A 17,266-nucleotide genomic window follows, 5' to 3' on the forward strand; every position below is an offset into this window, starting at 1 on the left:
TATTTTTTTCATTACAATGATTTGTATCAAAAGCACCAGCCATTGTAACTTGTTAAAAACAAGCCCGTCAATTGCGTTTGACGTTTTTAATGCACCATTGTTAGCCCTAAATACATTTTAATAAACTAGCTATGCATTGTGACGTTTGCGATGTTAATCTAAACTTTTTTTTTTGCCAGCGGTGTTTCGTCATTTGTGACGTTAACAAGCCTTTGCATGAATGCTAGCAAGATCCGTGAGTTTAAATTGCTGTAGCTTTACTAGCGCACAAAAACGATGTTGGTTAAATAATTTCGCAAGCAGTAACGATGATTTGTACGAAAGCGCTGGTTCTAGAATCCCTTTAAAACAATCCCATCGAGATCAGTGCGTTTCATGTTTTTACTGTGCCATCATTAGCACTAACATTTTTATTAAGTTAGCAATGCATTGTGATGTTTGCTACGCTAATCTCTTAACTTTTTTTTTGCCTTCAATATTTTGTCACTTGTGATGTTAACAGGCTTTCTTATGAATGCTAAGTTTAAGTTGCCAGAGCTTTATTAGCACGCAAAAACAAATTAAATGTTCGTTAGTCTTTTTCCGCACGCAGTAACGATGATTTGTACGAAAACACTGGTTGTAGAATCCCTTTAAAATGATCCCGCAAGATCAGTGTGTTTGTTTTTACTGTACCATCGTTAGCGTTAAACACATTTAAATGAACTAATTAACTGCCTGCAGTATTTCGTAATTTGAGACGCTAACAAGCCTTTGTACGAATGCTATGAAGACCGTCAAGTCTAAGTTGCCGTAGCTTTACTAGCGCACAAATACGATGTTCGTTAATAATTTTTCGCAAGCTGTAACAATTTTTTGAATGAAAGCAGCGTTTAAATTGCCATAGCTTTACTAGCGCACAAATACAATGTTCGTTAATTAATTTCGCACACAGTAGTGAGGATTTGTACGAAAAGTGCTGGTTCCCTTTAAAACGATCCCGCAATATCAGCGTGTTTGTTTTTATTGTACCATTGTTGGCGTTAAACACATTTAAATTAACTTTTTGGCCTGTGATATTTTGTAATTTGAGACGTTAAAAAGCCTTCGTACGAATGCTATTAAGTCCAAGTTGCCGTAGCTTTACTAGCGCACAAATACCAATACGATGTTCGTTAATCATCCCGTTAAAACCATCCTGTTTTAACAACCCTTTGTATGAATGCTATTAAGAATCGTAAGTTTAAGTTGCTCTAGCTTTACTAGCGCACAAAAGCGTTTTTTTTTTTCTTTTTTTTTACTTTATTAAAAAACAATTTCAGTCGTACTGACGTTATTGGTAACTAACTAAATTTATTCATTTTAACCTAATATTAATTTGCGTAAAAACTGAACTATTTCTCGTCCATTTCGGTAAGCGACTAAAATACGCTCTGAAATTAAGTTACTATCCCTCATTTTTTTTCCGTTTCATTTATTTGCTTAGCTGTTTAACTGCTGTATGTGCTTTACAAATGAAGTGTCTTTTTTTTTTTTTTTTTTTTTACTAACTTCTGCCGTTATGCAAACAGTGGTCATGCGCGTAAAAACGATCTGCAGTTTTCAGCCGGATCCGGTTTTAAGCGCTCCTAGTCTACCTTGACTTTTTTCGAAGGTTTTCGAGGTTAATCCGTGAACTGTTTTCCGCACAAACCCTGACAGTTTCTCATTCAGGAAGTATTTAAGTGTATCGTCTTTTTGCGCCTATTGATGTTCTTTGCTTGTTGTAAGAGTTATTATAGCATTTGCTAAATAAATGCCTGAGGCTGCAGATAATTACTTTTTTTTTTTTTTTCTTAGTTATACCTCAACTATTTCTAATATTTGCGTAGACTGGAGCTGTATATTCTAAAAAATTTGAAAATTGTATATTTTTAGCACTTGTATTTAGCCATTTTATGTAGTGGTTGGTGCATAGATTTTTTTGCACTGGGATGAGTGCTTTATTTTTCAATAAACTGTATTGATCTTTTATATAAACCCACTGTGTGTAAGAGAACTCTTCTTTTCCTAATAAAACGCTGTTGTGTTTAATGCTTTCCAGTCACTCATAGAAGTTTGTATAGTCATTAACTTAATGTTTTGCCAGCAATTAAGACACTCAATACATCCTTAAAGGTGAAATGCGAGTTTAATTGCGCACCTCTTTGGTATAAAACTCAATTTTTTGAGTTTTCAACCTACTTGAATTGAGTAATAACCAAGAGCACAAGTAAAGTCATAGCAAAGAATCTGAAACCACTATGTCTTGTAATCTTTAAGGCCTTTATTGTGAAACAAGCTGTTATAATGAATGAACGAATGTGTACTACTGTACACCCAAAGAGCATAACATAATCTGTTATTTGTGTGTCTATATTTGTGTCTAAATGCTCTGTTTGAACACATTTCCGATCAATTTCATCGATTTTTTCTTCTATTTGTAATGTATTGTGCTCAAAACACGCTTGAAATAGGAAGAACGTGGTATATAAACGGTGTACATATACAGGATATTTCTACAGACATCAAACGTTAGCGTATGATCAGATATGTCATACCGGAAGACACTTGTTATTTCGTGAGGTACGTGTTTTCCGTGTTAGTAGAATGCACAAACACAAGGCGATAGGCCAGTTGAGCCATCAATCAAACACGCCAGCCAATGGGTGACTACGCGATACGGCGCTCCGGCCAATCACAGCACACGTCGCGCTGCAGTGGGCGGAGCCGCGGCCCAGCGCTGCTGTAACACTATCGAGCCTTTCGAAACCAGAAAACGGACAGAATCGAGAAGAAAACAGCGAAAAAAGAGCGAGAAACGAGCCCGAGCAGGAGGTAAAGCGATAGATACCGTTGATGTAATGGTTTCGGGTCGAACCCGCGGGCAATGGATGAGTTTTTATTGTTATTTGAGATGCTACAGAGCAGCTGTGTTGATAAGCTTGTCAAACCAGCAGCATAAACGCTACTAATGAGAAATATGAGCACACTAAAGCTATTGCTCGTAAATACAGGCGTGCATTTATACCATAGGTCACAGTATGTGATGTATATGCACTGGCTTAATAGTTTAGGTGTGATTTTTTGAATGCATTTTGCCATAGTAGCCATGATGCATTTAGCTACACAAAGGCCATTTAAACCCCCTCCATATCTAATGCTGTTTGAACTTGAGCTGAGATGAACACTGGCAATTTTACATTGATTATGTGGCTAATAAAATATTGGAAGCGAATGTTATAAAACAATTGGTGTGTATTTGAGCTGAGACACATTTTTTTGCATACATTTATTGATTATTTGTTGAATGCATGCATAATATTTATGGTATTTCAGATCGTAGTGTGATTAATAATATCTAATCAAATTAAGCAAGACGTTAACAGAAAGCTGTCATGGAAAAGCATTTGTTTTGATCTTGAGCTGGACTGTGCTTTGAATGTAGTTATTATTATATATTTTTATTTCAATGCATAGGTAATCTTTATGCTAATACATATCGTCCATAGAATGGTTATGTATGTATGTATGAGCAATGGAAATCCATCCATTTGGTTTATCGTAATATTTAGATGCAAAATCATTAAATATATAAATAAATAACATATTAAATGCTATACATTCAGTGAAAGGCAAATAAATTTGATTTTAACTGAGTTTTGTATGATGTTATTGATATATTTGAGTTATGCATGCAATATTCTCTGTTGTAAAAATCAGCGATGGCATGAGTATTAATATCTAATCAAAGTAACAGTTAAATAAAGCTGTCTACTTGGTTTGATATGTGAGCTGGGATGAATATTTATTTCATGCATGCATAATCTTGTGTAGTCGTTAAAATATAATCCAATATAAGATGGTGATTTAAAGTTTTATCTGCCTAGCTGTCCAGAGAGAGCATGAAATCAGTCTGTTTCTGTCTCTAGCAAAGGGAAACTTTCTAGCTATTATTGATAATATTATAATTTAGTCATATATATATATATATATATAGCAACTAGCTAATATATATATATATATATATATATATATATATATATATATATATATATATATATATATATATATTAGCTAGTTGCTATTTGCATGCCATTTAAATCAAGCCACCTGATATTTAAATCCACTGTCTTGTGCATAAGAAAATATCATGCAAAGCTTCATGCTTGTCAGGCTGTTTTTTAATTTGAGCTATTTTCGTTTAGTTGACTAGCTATTTTATAATGTTATCATGGTTGGCGACTTCAAAATTGATGATGAAATGATAATAAAAAGTATAATGCAGAATTATTTTTGCATTTGTACTACTACTGTGCTTTAAAATAGCATCTTTGTTGTTCAAAGTGTGCCTTAAGGAATAATGAGAAGTAACATTTGCATTTGCTAAAACATGCAAATTCAGGGCAGAAGAGATTGTAAATGTAATGGCATGTATTCGTATTGAAGTTATGCTTTGTATTGATGTGCATTTATTTCAAACTTGTCCACAAAGATCCTGTTCGCCCACATGTTTTATAACATGGGCTGTTTGGCTCATGTTGTGTGTGTGCAGTGCAACAGGTCAGACGAGGATTTCCGTACGGTGACAGTAGTCAAGTCTGGGAGTTGTGCTTTGGTAATTGGGACTGTGTTGAAACGGTTTTATGCTTTTATTTTATACATTTGGATCATTTTGCTTAATACATTTCCACATGGATTGTGGTTTGTAAATCCAAGTTTGCACTTTAAATTAATTTTAAGAGGTGACATGCTATAGCCAAAATCTAAAAGTGCTTTTAACACCATTTTTCTATTCTTGAATCGTTTTTATTCGTGCAGTTTTATATCAGCCTAATTAAGAGACTACCTGGAATATTTGTACTTTAATAATGAATCTCACATCGCAGGGCCTTTGAAATGAACTAGTGAAGATTTAAATAGATTGAAAGATATAAAGAGTAAAGGCAAGTTATTCCACTCCTACCAACTATAAGGAAGAAAACTATGTTTTGATTCATAGATTAGTTTTATTCTTAAGTTTATTATAGTTTGTCAGCTCGTTTCTCTCAGTACAGTTTGTATTTAAAAACATATTAAAAAAGGTGGGTTTTTGTCACCCACAACACTTATGTTTTCACTAGCTACGTTTCCATCACCCTGTTTTTTTATGCGCATTTTGAAGTATCAGAAACTAGTGATGGAAACGGCAAAAAACAAGTTTTTACGCTCGCTTGAGGTGGTTTTTGACTTTTGCAAAATAAGCGTTAAAGGGTTAGTTCACCCAAAAATGAAAACTCTGTCAGTAATTACTCACCCTCATGTTGTTCCAACCCCATAAGACTTTCGTTCATCTTCAGAACACAAATTAAGATATTTTTGATTAAATCTGAGAGCTGTCTCACTCCTCCATAGGCTTCTCTGTAACTAAAACTTCCCGGCCCAGAAAGTTAGTAAAGACATCGTTAAAATAGTCCAAGTGACTACAGTGGCTCAACCTTCAGTTTATCAAGCGACAAGAATACTTTCTGTGCGCAAAAAAAGTGCGACTTTATTCAACTATTGACTTTCTTCTGTGTTTCTCTGAGTGAGTTGACGTAGTGTAACAGCGCAGCGCTTCAGGGTTGTACGTCAGAACGGAGGCTCACTATTGGCCGACGCTGGTCATGTGTGTGATGCGTGTGATGCTGGCCAATAGTGAGCCTCCGTTCTGACGTAAAAAAAAATTTGGATACATTTTTTTATGTGAGGATCGATCCTTTTCGATACCACGTCAGTATTGAAATTATCGATACTTCAGGATCGATCCGCCCACCCCTAAAACGCAACTAATTCACATTTGTTTTTTGTTGTTGTTTTTGTTATTTGTGCGAACTTTAAAAATATTTGCTTCACGTTTGGAGGGAAACCCAGCTATTGAGTTATGGCTTATATAACCTAATCCAAAATATTGATTTTGGAAAATAAAATAATTACAGAAAATTTGCTTAAAATTCTTCAAAGTTATAAGTTCATTGATTTAGGCTTATTTTAAATTAACGTAACCTAAAATATTGATGTTAAAAAATAGAAATATTACAGAAAAGGTCATATTTTTGATGGACTGAATTGAAGAAAAAAAAAAGTTTTTGATTCGTAGATTAGTTTTATTCTTAAGTTTGTAAGTTTTGTAACATAAACCTGTAAGATTTCAGGTTTATTGTAAATTAACCTAACTTAAAATATTAATGTTAGAAAATAAAAAATGTGCACAGAAGTTATTCCTCAACTGCCAGATATTACATCTAATTGACTGAAATGAGGAACAAAAGTTTTGATTAATAGTCTATAGAGTAAAAAGCTTTGATTCATATAGAATAGTTTTATTCTTAAATTATAGGTTTATTGATTCAGGCTTATTTTAAATTAAACCTAACCTAAAAATATTGATGTTAGAAAATCAAAAATTTACTTAGAAGTTCTTCTTCAACTATCAGATATTATTTCTAATTGACTGAAATGAGGAAAGAAGTTTTGATTAATATAGAATAAAAAGTTTTGATTCATATATATATAATAGTTGTATTCTTAAATTATACGTTCATTGATTCAGGCTTATTTTGGATTGACCAAACCTAAAATATTAATGTTAGAAAATCAAAAATTTACAGAGAAGTTATTCCTCAACTACCAACTAACTTAACTAAATTGTAGAAAAAGTTATAGTAAATTGATTCATAGATTAGTTTTATACTTATAATTTGTTTTTCAGCTTGTTAGTTCATTTCAGCAGTTTTTCTCAGAATATTAAATGTTTTCATTTGTAAAATATGAATTGGGGGTGTTTTTGTATACATTCATTTAAATTGTAACCTAAAATATTGACTTTAGAAAATCTAAAATTTACAGTAAGGTTATTCCTCAACTACCAGATATTATTTCTGATTGAAGAAAAAATTATAGTACATCGATTCATTGATTAGGTTTATACTTATAATACATTTTTCAGCTTTTCTCTGAACATTTTAATTGTTTTCACTTGTAAAATATGAATTGGGGGTGTTTTTGTCACCCTTTAAAAACTAAAATTATTTTGTATATTTTTGTCTTTAAGGGCATGAAATATACACACTTTCTCATATACATTTATTTAAATTGTAACCTAAAATATTGATGTTATAAAATCCAAAAATTACAGTAAAGTTATTCCTCAAAAATGAATTAATTGAAGAAAAAAAGGGTTTGATTTGTAGATTAGTTTTATTCTTAAGTTATAAGTTCATTGATTCAAGCTTATTTTAAATGAATCTAACCTAAAATATTGATGTAAGAAAGTAAAAATATTACAGTAAAGTTATTCCTCAACTACCAGATAATATTTCTGAATGACTGAAATGAGAGAAAAAAATTATAGTACATCGATTCATTGATTAGTTTTATACTTATAACACATTTTTCAGCTTTTCTCTGAACATTTTAATTGTTTTCATTTGTAAAATATGAATTGGGGATGTTTTTGTCACCCTTTAAAAACAAGTTTTTTTTGTATAATTTTGTCTAAGGACACATTTTCGCATATACATTCATTTAAATTGTAACCTAAAATATTGACTTTAGAAAATCTAAAATTTACAGTAAAGTTATTCCTCAACTACCAGATATTATTTCTGATTGAATGAATTGAAGAAAAAATTATAGTACATCGATTCATTGATTAGTTTTATACTTATAACACATTTTTCAGCTTTTCTCTGAACATTTTAATTGTTTTCATTTGTAAAATATGAATTGGGGATGTTTTTGTCACCCTTTAAAAACAAGTTTTTTTTGTATAATTTTGTCTAAGGACACATTTTCGCATATACATTCATTTAAATTGTAACCTAAAATATTGACTTTAGAAAATCTAAAATTTACAGTAAAGTTATTCCTCAACTACCAGATATTATTTCTGATTGAATGAATTGAAGAAAAAATTATAGTACATCGATTCATTGATTAGTTTTATACTTATAACACATTTTTCAGCTCTTCTCTCAACATTTTAATTGTTTTCATTTGTAAAATATGAATTGGGGATGTTTTTGTCACCCTTTATAAACTATTTTCTTTTGTATATTTTTGTCTTTAAGGGCATGAAATATACACACTTTCTCATATACATTTATTTAAATTGTAACCTAAAATATTGATGTTATAAAATCAAAAAATTACAGTAAATGTAGGCCTATTCCTCAAATACCAGAAATTATTTCTGATTGAATGAATTGAAGATAAAAAAGGGTTTGATTTGTAGATTAGTTTTATTCTTAAATTATAAGTTCATTGATTCAAGCTTATTTTAAATGAATCTAACCTAAAATATTGATGTAAGAAAGTAAAAATATTACAGAAAAGTTATTCCTCAACTACCAGATAATATTCCTGAATGACTGAAATGAGAGAGAAAATTATTGTACATCGATTCATTGATTAGGTTTATACTTATAATACATTTTTCAGCTTTTCTCTGAACATTTTAATTGTTTTCACTTGTAAAATATGAATTGGGGGTGTTTTTGTCACCCTTTAAAAACTAAAATTATTTTGTATATTTTTGTCTTTAAGGGCATGAAATATACACACTTTCTCATATACATTTATTTAAATTGTAACCTAAAATATTGATGTTCTAAAATCCAAAAATTACAGTAAAGTTATTCCTCAAAAATGAATTAATTGAAGAAAAAAAGGGTTTGATTTGTAGATTAGTTTTATTCTTAAGTTATAAGTTCATTGATTCAAGCTTATTTTAAATGAATCTAACCTAAAATATTGATGTAAGAAAGTAAAAATATTACAGTAAAGTTATTCCTCAACTACCAGATAATATTCCTGAATGACTGAAATGAGAGAGAAAATTATTGTACATCGATTCATTGATTAGGTTTATACTTATAATACATTTTTCAGCTTTTCTCTGAACATTTTAATTGTTTTCATTTGTAAAATATGAATTGGGGATGTTTTTGCCCTTTAAAAACATTTTTTTTTGTGTATAATTTTGTCTTTAAGGACACATTTTCTCATATACATTCATTTAAATTGTAACCTAAAATATTGATGTTATAAAATAAAAAAATTACAGTAAAGTTATTCTTCAAATACCAGAAATTATTTCTGATTGTATGTATTGAAGAAAAATGTATTGTATTGATGAATGTATTGAAGAAAAAAAGGGTTTGATTTGTAGATTAGTTTTATTCTTAAGTTATAAGTTCATTGATTCAATCTTATTTTAAATTAATCTAACCTAAAATATTAATGTAAGAAAATCTAAAATTTACAGTAAAGTTCCTCAACTACCAGAAAAAATTCCTCAACTGCCAGATATTATTTCTGATTAAATTAATTGAAGAAAAATTAATAGATTAGTTGTATACTTATAATAAATTTTTCAGCTTTTCTCTGAACATTTTAATTGTTTTCACTTGTAAAATATGATTTGGGGATGTTTCAGATAGTGCTGTTGTTATTGAATCAGGCTCATTTTTGATTTGTGATGTTTTTGTATATCCGTCCGCAGCATTAGCTGACCTGCAGTCATGGACCGGTCTTTACCTCCAGACCTGAACCCCGAGGCCCTCGCAAAACCTGAACCCGCTTTAGACATGACTCCACAAGCAGAAACTGCTCAGGATTCGCCAGTAGAACCAGACATGGACTCGAGTCCACAGCCATGCGAGGAACCGGTTTCAGATCCGGCCCAGGAACCGACCACAGAACCGGCCCCAGAAATAAAGCAAGAACCATCGGCACCAGAAATCACACCAGAACCACCAATCCCAGAACCTCGAATCCCAGATCCCGCTCCTCCTCCAGCGGCGAACTCCTCCTACAAGATCATGACCTTCAGACCCACCATGGAGGAGTTCAAGGACTTCGGGAAGTACATGGCTTACATCGAGACTCAAGGAGCTCATCGTGCGGGTCTGGCAAAGGTATGCGCGGTACTATGAATATGCTAATGAGCCCCGCCTCCACTCACTCACTCAGCTCAGAGATCCACTGGTTGACGATCACACGTTGATCTGATTGGTTACAAGGTAGTTTGTGACGTCAGAAACACCAGCGATTTCAAAGCGTGTTTTTGAGACTGTCTTTGGTTCACTGCAGTTTTAAGGAGGAAATACTCAGCAATGGTGTCAACTTATGAATTTACACATGGCTTGTCTTAAAGCATATTAAAAACACCACATAGACACATAAACAACATTAAAAGCTGGATTTTCACCACAGGGGGACTTGAAGTTTAAAAAGTTTCAGTATGCAAGATGGCTATTAATGCTGTAAGGATCATGAATAATTTTAAATTAAAAGCATTTATCAATCTAGGTTAATGTTAATTTATAAACATGTTATTGTTGATTCATGTTCATTTATATTTAACTAGTTATTTAATTTAATTTAATTTAATTTACACAACTTGAAATGTATTAGCATAAGTAAATGGCATAAAACATTACTTATTGTAATTTCATGCGTATTTCACTAAATTGTTGAAAAGTTTTGACTTCTAAAACTGACAATAGCAATAATAAGTTTTAGTGCTTTTTTTTTGAAAATTTAAATACAGTTCAGTACTAATTTTGATAATAATAAATACTATTATATACCATGATAATGCAAAATCATTAAAATAATCACAAAATTTAGCAATTTACTTATTTTTGTATACTTTTTTATACGTATCGATGTTGGCCATTAAAAAATGTTTATCGGACAATATTTAAGAGCCTTTACTTCGTTAAATTTCAACTTTTTAATCCAACCTATCTTCTCCAAAAATTCAAATGAACGAATGCACCTAAATTATACAGTTTTAATCTTGGTTAATGTATTTTTAGAACATTTCAAGTTGCATAAATAAACATGAATGTATTATGCATAATTATTATAATGTATAATGTAAACATTAATATACATAAACATTGATTTGTTATGAATGACAATGAACAATAACTATATATATATTTTAAAAAAAATTATCGATTCCCAACCCTAATATAAACGATTAATCGCATCCAAAATAAAAGTTTGTGTTTACATAATATATGTGTGTGTATGGTGTATAATTATTTTCTATTTATAAATACACACACATGCATGTATATATTTAAGAAATATTTGCATGTATGTACTGTGTATATATATTTATATTATATATAATTTATATTATATATAAATATTTTACATATAAATAACACATTTTTCTTAAATATATATGCATGTGTGTGTATTTATATATAGAAAATAATTATACTCCATACACACACATGTATTATGTAAACACAAACTTTTATTTTGGATGCGATTAATCGCGATTAATCGTTTGACAGCCCTAATATATATATATATATATATATATATATATATATATATATATATATATATATATATATATATATATATATATATATATATATATATATATATATATAGATATATATATATATATATAGATATATATAGATATATATAGATATAAATAAATAAATTTACATGAACCTTGATTAATATTTGATGAATGCATTTATTCTTTGAGTAACACCAAGATTGTCACTTGTCTGCTAAGGACTTGAACAAACATAATGACTAATGTTAATAATAAAATAAATAATAAAATAATAAAAATTGTAGATTTGTTGATCACCTTTATTAAAGTACATTGGTCATTTTATTTTTCTCATCTTCCGACGCTCAGGTTATTCCACCGAAAGAGTGGAAGCCACGGCGTTCCTACGATACCATTGAAGACATGGTCATTCCTGCTCCCATCATGCAAGTGGTGACCGGCCAGTCGGGACTCTTCACTCAATACAACATCCAGAAGAAGTCCATGACGGTCGGAGAATATCGCAAACTGGCCAATAGTAAAAAGTACGGTTTGTTTTATCAGAGCCAATTTTTATAATGCGGGTTCTTTGTAAAGTTTTGTCGTCTTATCTGTCAATATTGTGAGTAAAACTGAACTGAAATGCACCGTTTGGCTAGTAAAAAGCACACGTTTTCATGAGTATTATGTAGTTTTAATGTAGATTTAAGGTGCAAGTTATGCCTCAAACAGGGCATAACAACTGTTTTTCTTTGATCCTTCAAGCATCATTTCCACTTCGCAGGTACTGCACACCTCAACACAAGGACTTTGATGACCTGGAAAGGAAGTACTGGAAAAACCTGACGTTTGTCTCGCCCATTTACGGTGCCGATGTCAGCGGCTCCATCTATGACCCGGTGAGTCACGAAACATCCGGTTACGTCTTTAGCACAAACACTCTTCTAAAAACTTTTGTCGACTTTTCTAAAACTAAAAACACTGCTACATCACACTTAAATTTGGCCAAGTTATAAGTGCATAAAATATAAATGGTTATATCCCAAAAAAATTAACATGTTATAAGTTTGAATGTGATTGATTGTTTGCTTACCTTGACTGTAAGTTATAATCCATATAAGTCCTATCTTGGCCATGTAAAGCCATGTGACTTTTTGCCAAAAGACACACAAGGGTGCAAGAAAATAATATATAGAAACATTTATGTATAAAAAAAGTTAACTTTTTAAATAGAAATATCTAAGCAGAAATTACATCTGTGAGGAATAACTAGATGTTTATCAGCGTAGAGCCATTGCAAAATGGCGATATTTGTAATTTTGCATAAAAAATAAACTGGTAAAAAAAATTTTTATAGCATAATTTTAAGGTTGTTAAAAGTAGAAATTGTGAAGCTTGTATTTTTGTTCATATTTTGTATATTTAAAGGAACTTTTTAAGGTATGTTTGTGTTTTTATAGCATCATTTTAAGGTCGCTAAAAGTAGAAATTGTAAAGCTTTTTGTTCATGGCTCCTTTACAATTTTAGTTTTTTATTAATAATTTTTTATTAATTAAATCAAATTTTTTTTTTGATTTTGATTTAAAAGTATTTGTAAGATTTTTATTTTTATTTTGTAGCATTATTGTAAGGTTGTATTTTTGTTCAGGACTTCTTTAAATGTTTTGTTTTTCATTCAGTTGTTTTTGACCAAATTTTATATTTTTATATACCAAAAACATATTTGATCATTTTTTTAACATTTATTGTAAAGTCGTTAAAAGTAGAATTTGTGAAGTTTGTATTTTTGTTCATAGATCCTTTAACTTAAATGTTTAATCAAATTGTTTTTCATCCAATTAAGTTTATTTAAAGGTATTTAAATGTTGAATTTGTGAAGCTTGTATTTTTGATCATGGCTCCTTTAAATCAATTTTTTTTTATTTCTTTTTATTAAAATCAAATTTAGTTCTCTTATGTATATCTTGAAAAAAGTCAATTTTCTATATGCTAAACAATATTATGCCACAAATGCAGTCAAAAACATTTTGTTAAAATATTTCCATATCAGGAGTGTTTATACAAAACTTTCAGTCATTGCATCTGAATTATTATGATATATTTGTTTTCTTTGCTTGTGCATGCCGTAAATGTTGTGTATAATCAGTCATATAAATGTTCGTACGATGTTTTTTTCCTCGTAAAGGAGATTACGGAGTGGAACATCGGCCATCTAAACACTCTTCTGGACATGGTGGAGCAGGAGTGTGGGATCGTCATCGAGGGAGTGAACACACCGTACCTGTACTTCGGCATGTGGAAAACCACCTTTGCGTGGCACACGGAGGACATGGACCTCTACAGCATCAACTACCTGCATTTCGGCCAACCAAAGTCCTGGTGAGCATCCTACATTTACAATGCAATCGCATTTAGTTGAGTTTGGTTTATAGGCCATATTTTGAACGCATAAACTAGATTAAAGTGGCTGAATATGTTCGTATTTAGTCATTTTGCCAAAAAACTAATTGCCACGTATAGGTCTTGTGAAGATAAAATGGTGGTCCATTAGTTTGAGCGACAATACGTGTCTCACAAAACTAGATTTTATGTTTATTTTACAGTACCCTCCTGTACTATAATCTGTGGGCACAATATGAAGGAACTTTAATGTCGTTCAGCTTTTGAACACATGGCGGCGCTGTAGTCATTCACATCAGCTGTGAACGTTCAGGATGATGTCATCGAGAGAGATGAATCATGTGTGCTTTGTCTCACTGTATCTCGCTCTTGCCGCATTTAAACTCACAACAGGCTCTTTATGACAGAGCAAATCGTTTCAGACACACTTCGTTGTGAAGTAAATTCTCTAGAGCATTAGATGTACATAAATGTAAGCCAAAAATGCAGCACATGTTGAAGTATTTGCCATGTTTTTATTCATTAGATAATATTACATTGAGATGTTGACAACAGGTACTGATTTAAAGACGTGTAAACCAAGCATAACATCCCTCAATCGAAAGCAAAATGCCTTTGAAATTACTTGGTATTCTGTTGTTTTGTTTCCCTGAAGTTCATTTGACTCTCCTTTCCTGCGGAGAGAGACTTTAATACAGTATTTTGAGGTTCAGAATACACAATTTTCCAGCCTGATGTCTTTCCCGTGCTGGGAGAGAGTTCAAATAAACATGCTTCTAGTGTCCTTTTTCCACATGTGAGCTCACTAAAGACTTTTGTCTTTTTCTTTTCTTGGTGTTTGATCTCCTCCCTGGTGTGTCCTGGCATTTTTTTCCACTCTTTTGAGAAGGATGCATGTGTGTTTTGCATACTTGCACACTAGTCCTTTACGCCCTTGGCTTGCATCTCCACTGTTGCTCTCAAACTGAGCGTTCATTAGACGCAGCTGTTTTGTCAGCATCTCGGGCTGTTGTACGGAGTGATATTTCATCCATCTGTGCATCCCGTGTCTTTTCCTCAAGCTGGAAATCAGTAGCCAATCAGACTAGTCAATCACTAAGAGTGAATGTTCAATCTTCGTGGGGACTGCAAAGGGATTCAACACGAACACTGTGTGTGACGTGAAATGCATAATAGATTGCTTTACGAAAGGAAGGTTTTTAAGACTAGGGTTGAAAGTAGGAAGTTGACGCAGTAAACAACAGGGTTCCCACGATCACGAAAATATAATTTAATGATGCTCTGCACTGGTGGTAATGCTGGTAAGTGTTTAAAACGTATTTAATTCTGAAAGTTTTTTTTGTGAACTTTCAGAATGACTTGCTTTTAAGAGCGCATGGACAACTAGCGCTTTTTGTACCAAAAACAAATTGTTTTTCTATTCTATCAAGCATCAGTCACCCTTTATCCTCTAAATCAAGTCAGAAGTACGTAAACACACCAGTAAGTAAATGTTTCACAGATGCATACGTTAAAACTGTATCTGTTTCTTAAAGGAAAGTTAAAAGAGTGTTGTTTACCTTTTTTTTTTTTTATCTTGTTCGGTCCAGTTATGATTTGGAAAAGAGGCCTTGTAACCTAAGAGTCTGAATGTAAAAATACTATTTCCCAATGCATAAGTTACAACTGCATTGTTCCTTTAAGGAAAGTTAAAAGTTTTTTTATATATATATATTTCTGTCCAGTTACAATTTGTAAAAGATGCTTCTTAACCTGAGAGTCTGATGTAAAAAATACTGTTTCCCCTAATAACAAACTGTAATGAAACCCTTTAACTTCAAATCCCTGATCAAAAGATGTGGGATCCCTAAAACTATGAACGCAAATGCAAGAGGTAACATCAAGGATCCCTTATTTAAAGTTGCATTAGGGCCAGATTTTATGCTATTGCTTTATGCTTGTGTACGTAGAGTTTAATGCATTGACATGGATCATGTGAAAGGGTTGTAGCGTGTTTGGTTCCTGGTCCGGTACGCACAGGTGTCCAAATGGATAAGGGTACAAAACCATGATTCTTTGAGAGGTCTTGCATAAGTCTTACTTGCTCTCTTGAGTATCTTTCCGTCTCCATTTCTTCTGTGTCCTCATATCTCTCTGAAGTGTTAGCTCTTGATGTCTCTAGCTAAGCATTCTCTCTTTCTCTCGCTCTCCGGAGGCCTTATCTCAAGTTAACTTTCCGTCGCTTCTCTGCATAACAGAGAACAGCAAGACTCTTGCTTAGGGGGGGGAGGGGGAAAAAAGGAAAGAGGAGAAAATTTACTCACTCTTCAACTCGGCTTAATGCAACTATGTGTGCGCTCTCGTCCTCCCCACCCAAACACCCCCTTCTGCTTTTTGAAATTGAATCCGTTTTACTTTTCTGGTAATTACAGTATGTTAAAGTGTGTGTGGTAGCTGTTTGCCTAACCCTCTGTTCAGTCACTGTGAAATTAACTTCATTCGCCTCCAACTCTCCTCCCATCAAAGTCATAATTCTCGCCGCCTCCTGAGATCTAGTGTCAGATTCTTAAAGATTGCGGAGCGGCCCAAAGTGTTGCGCACGCTGCCGGAAATAATCGCTGGGAGAGGGAGTGTCGCAGCCGAGGGGATAGCTTGATTCTTATTGCTTGTTTTCTTGTTCCTGTCCTCTTCAAGATAATGACAAATAAAACCTTAACGCTGCCAGTTGCGTCGATGCCGTTTGGCCGGTTGGGGTTTTGTGTTGCCAGCATGGAATTGGAGAGATATCACATTTGGGAAGTGAAGTATGGAATTGTTTCATGGGCCGTAAGCTAGGTAAATGGGATGCGTCCCTTACATATGCCCGGGCTCCTAAGTACCCTTGTCTCAAAATCTCAAACGGTGTTTATTGGACGTTTTTTGTTAATTCCTCTGTTCTGGTGGTACTTGAGGAACCACAAGAGACTAGTGGCCTTCCTCCAAGTGGGCGTTTCCAGTCACACCAAGTCAAACCCCTTAGATTTGGCTTGATTTCTGGTGCCCCGGTGTGATTTTCATCAATACTTGCCTTTTTTCCCAGACAGTTCCCGATCGAATCGAGCTTCCGCTGTATTGGTTGCCAGATAGAGTTACTGTCAGCTTTATCTGGTGGGGCTAGTGGGGTGTAAAGCTACTCCTGCTGGCAGGAAGCGTTTCTACCCTAATTACAGCCACCTATCAGATCTGGCTTTTATCTGCAAGAAAAGGAGAGAGTAAGACACATCTAATTATTATTGATCTGTGGTGGCGCCTCAAACACCAAATTAAATCTACGACTGCCAATGTCTTCAGAATTGTTGGCGTTTGGGGCACTTGTGGGCAGCCGTTCGATTTCTTGATGGCTTCGTCTTTGGTGTTTCAAGGCAGTTCTCAATACATGCAACAAATTACCCAGCAACCAATAGCGTCATTTCACCATCTAGGTTAACTATAGACCCGATAGAGTCCGGCTATGAGTAACACACTTACTAGCCAAAATAAACTTGAATTTGGTTTCATGTCGTTTTTGCCAAAATAAC

General features: G+C 32.9%; 1 protein-coding gene across 1 annotated transcript in view; it reads left to right on the forward strand.

The window, feature by feature from the left end:
- Window positions 1-2,705: 2,705 nt before the first annotated feature.
- kdm4b (lysine (K)-specific demethylase 4B) overlaps window positions 2,706-17,266 on the forward strand; it is a 64,992-nt gene continuing 50,431 nt past the window's right edge. Inside the window, exons 1-5 of the mRNA XM_079891432.1 lie at window positions 2,706-2,835; window positions 9,521-9,935; window positions 11,699-11,874; window positions 12,114-12,228; window positions 13,516-13,709. Of these exons, the coding sequence (XP_079747558.1) occupies window positions 9,540-9,935; window positions 11,699-11,874; window positions 12,114-12,228; window positions 13,516-13,709 (881 nt within the window). The 5' untranslated portion in view covers window positions 2,706-2,835; window positions 9,521-9,539. The remainder of the gene's footprint in view (window positions 2,836-9,520; window positions 9,936-11,698; window positions 11,875-12,113; window positions 12,229-13,515; window positions 13,710-17,266) is intronic.

The sequence above is a fragment of the Squalius cephalus genome (assembly GCF_949319135.1).
Source record: "Squalius cephalus genome assembly, chromosome: 13".
Classification (NCBI taxonomy): Eukaryota; Metazoa; Chordata; class Actinopteri; order Cypriniformes; family Leuciscidae; genus Squalius; species Squalius cephalus.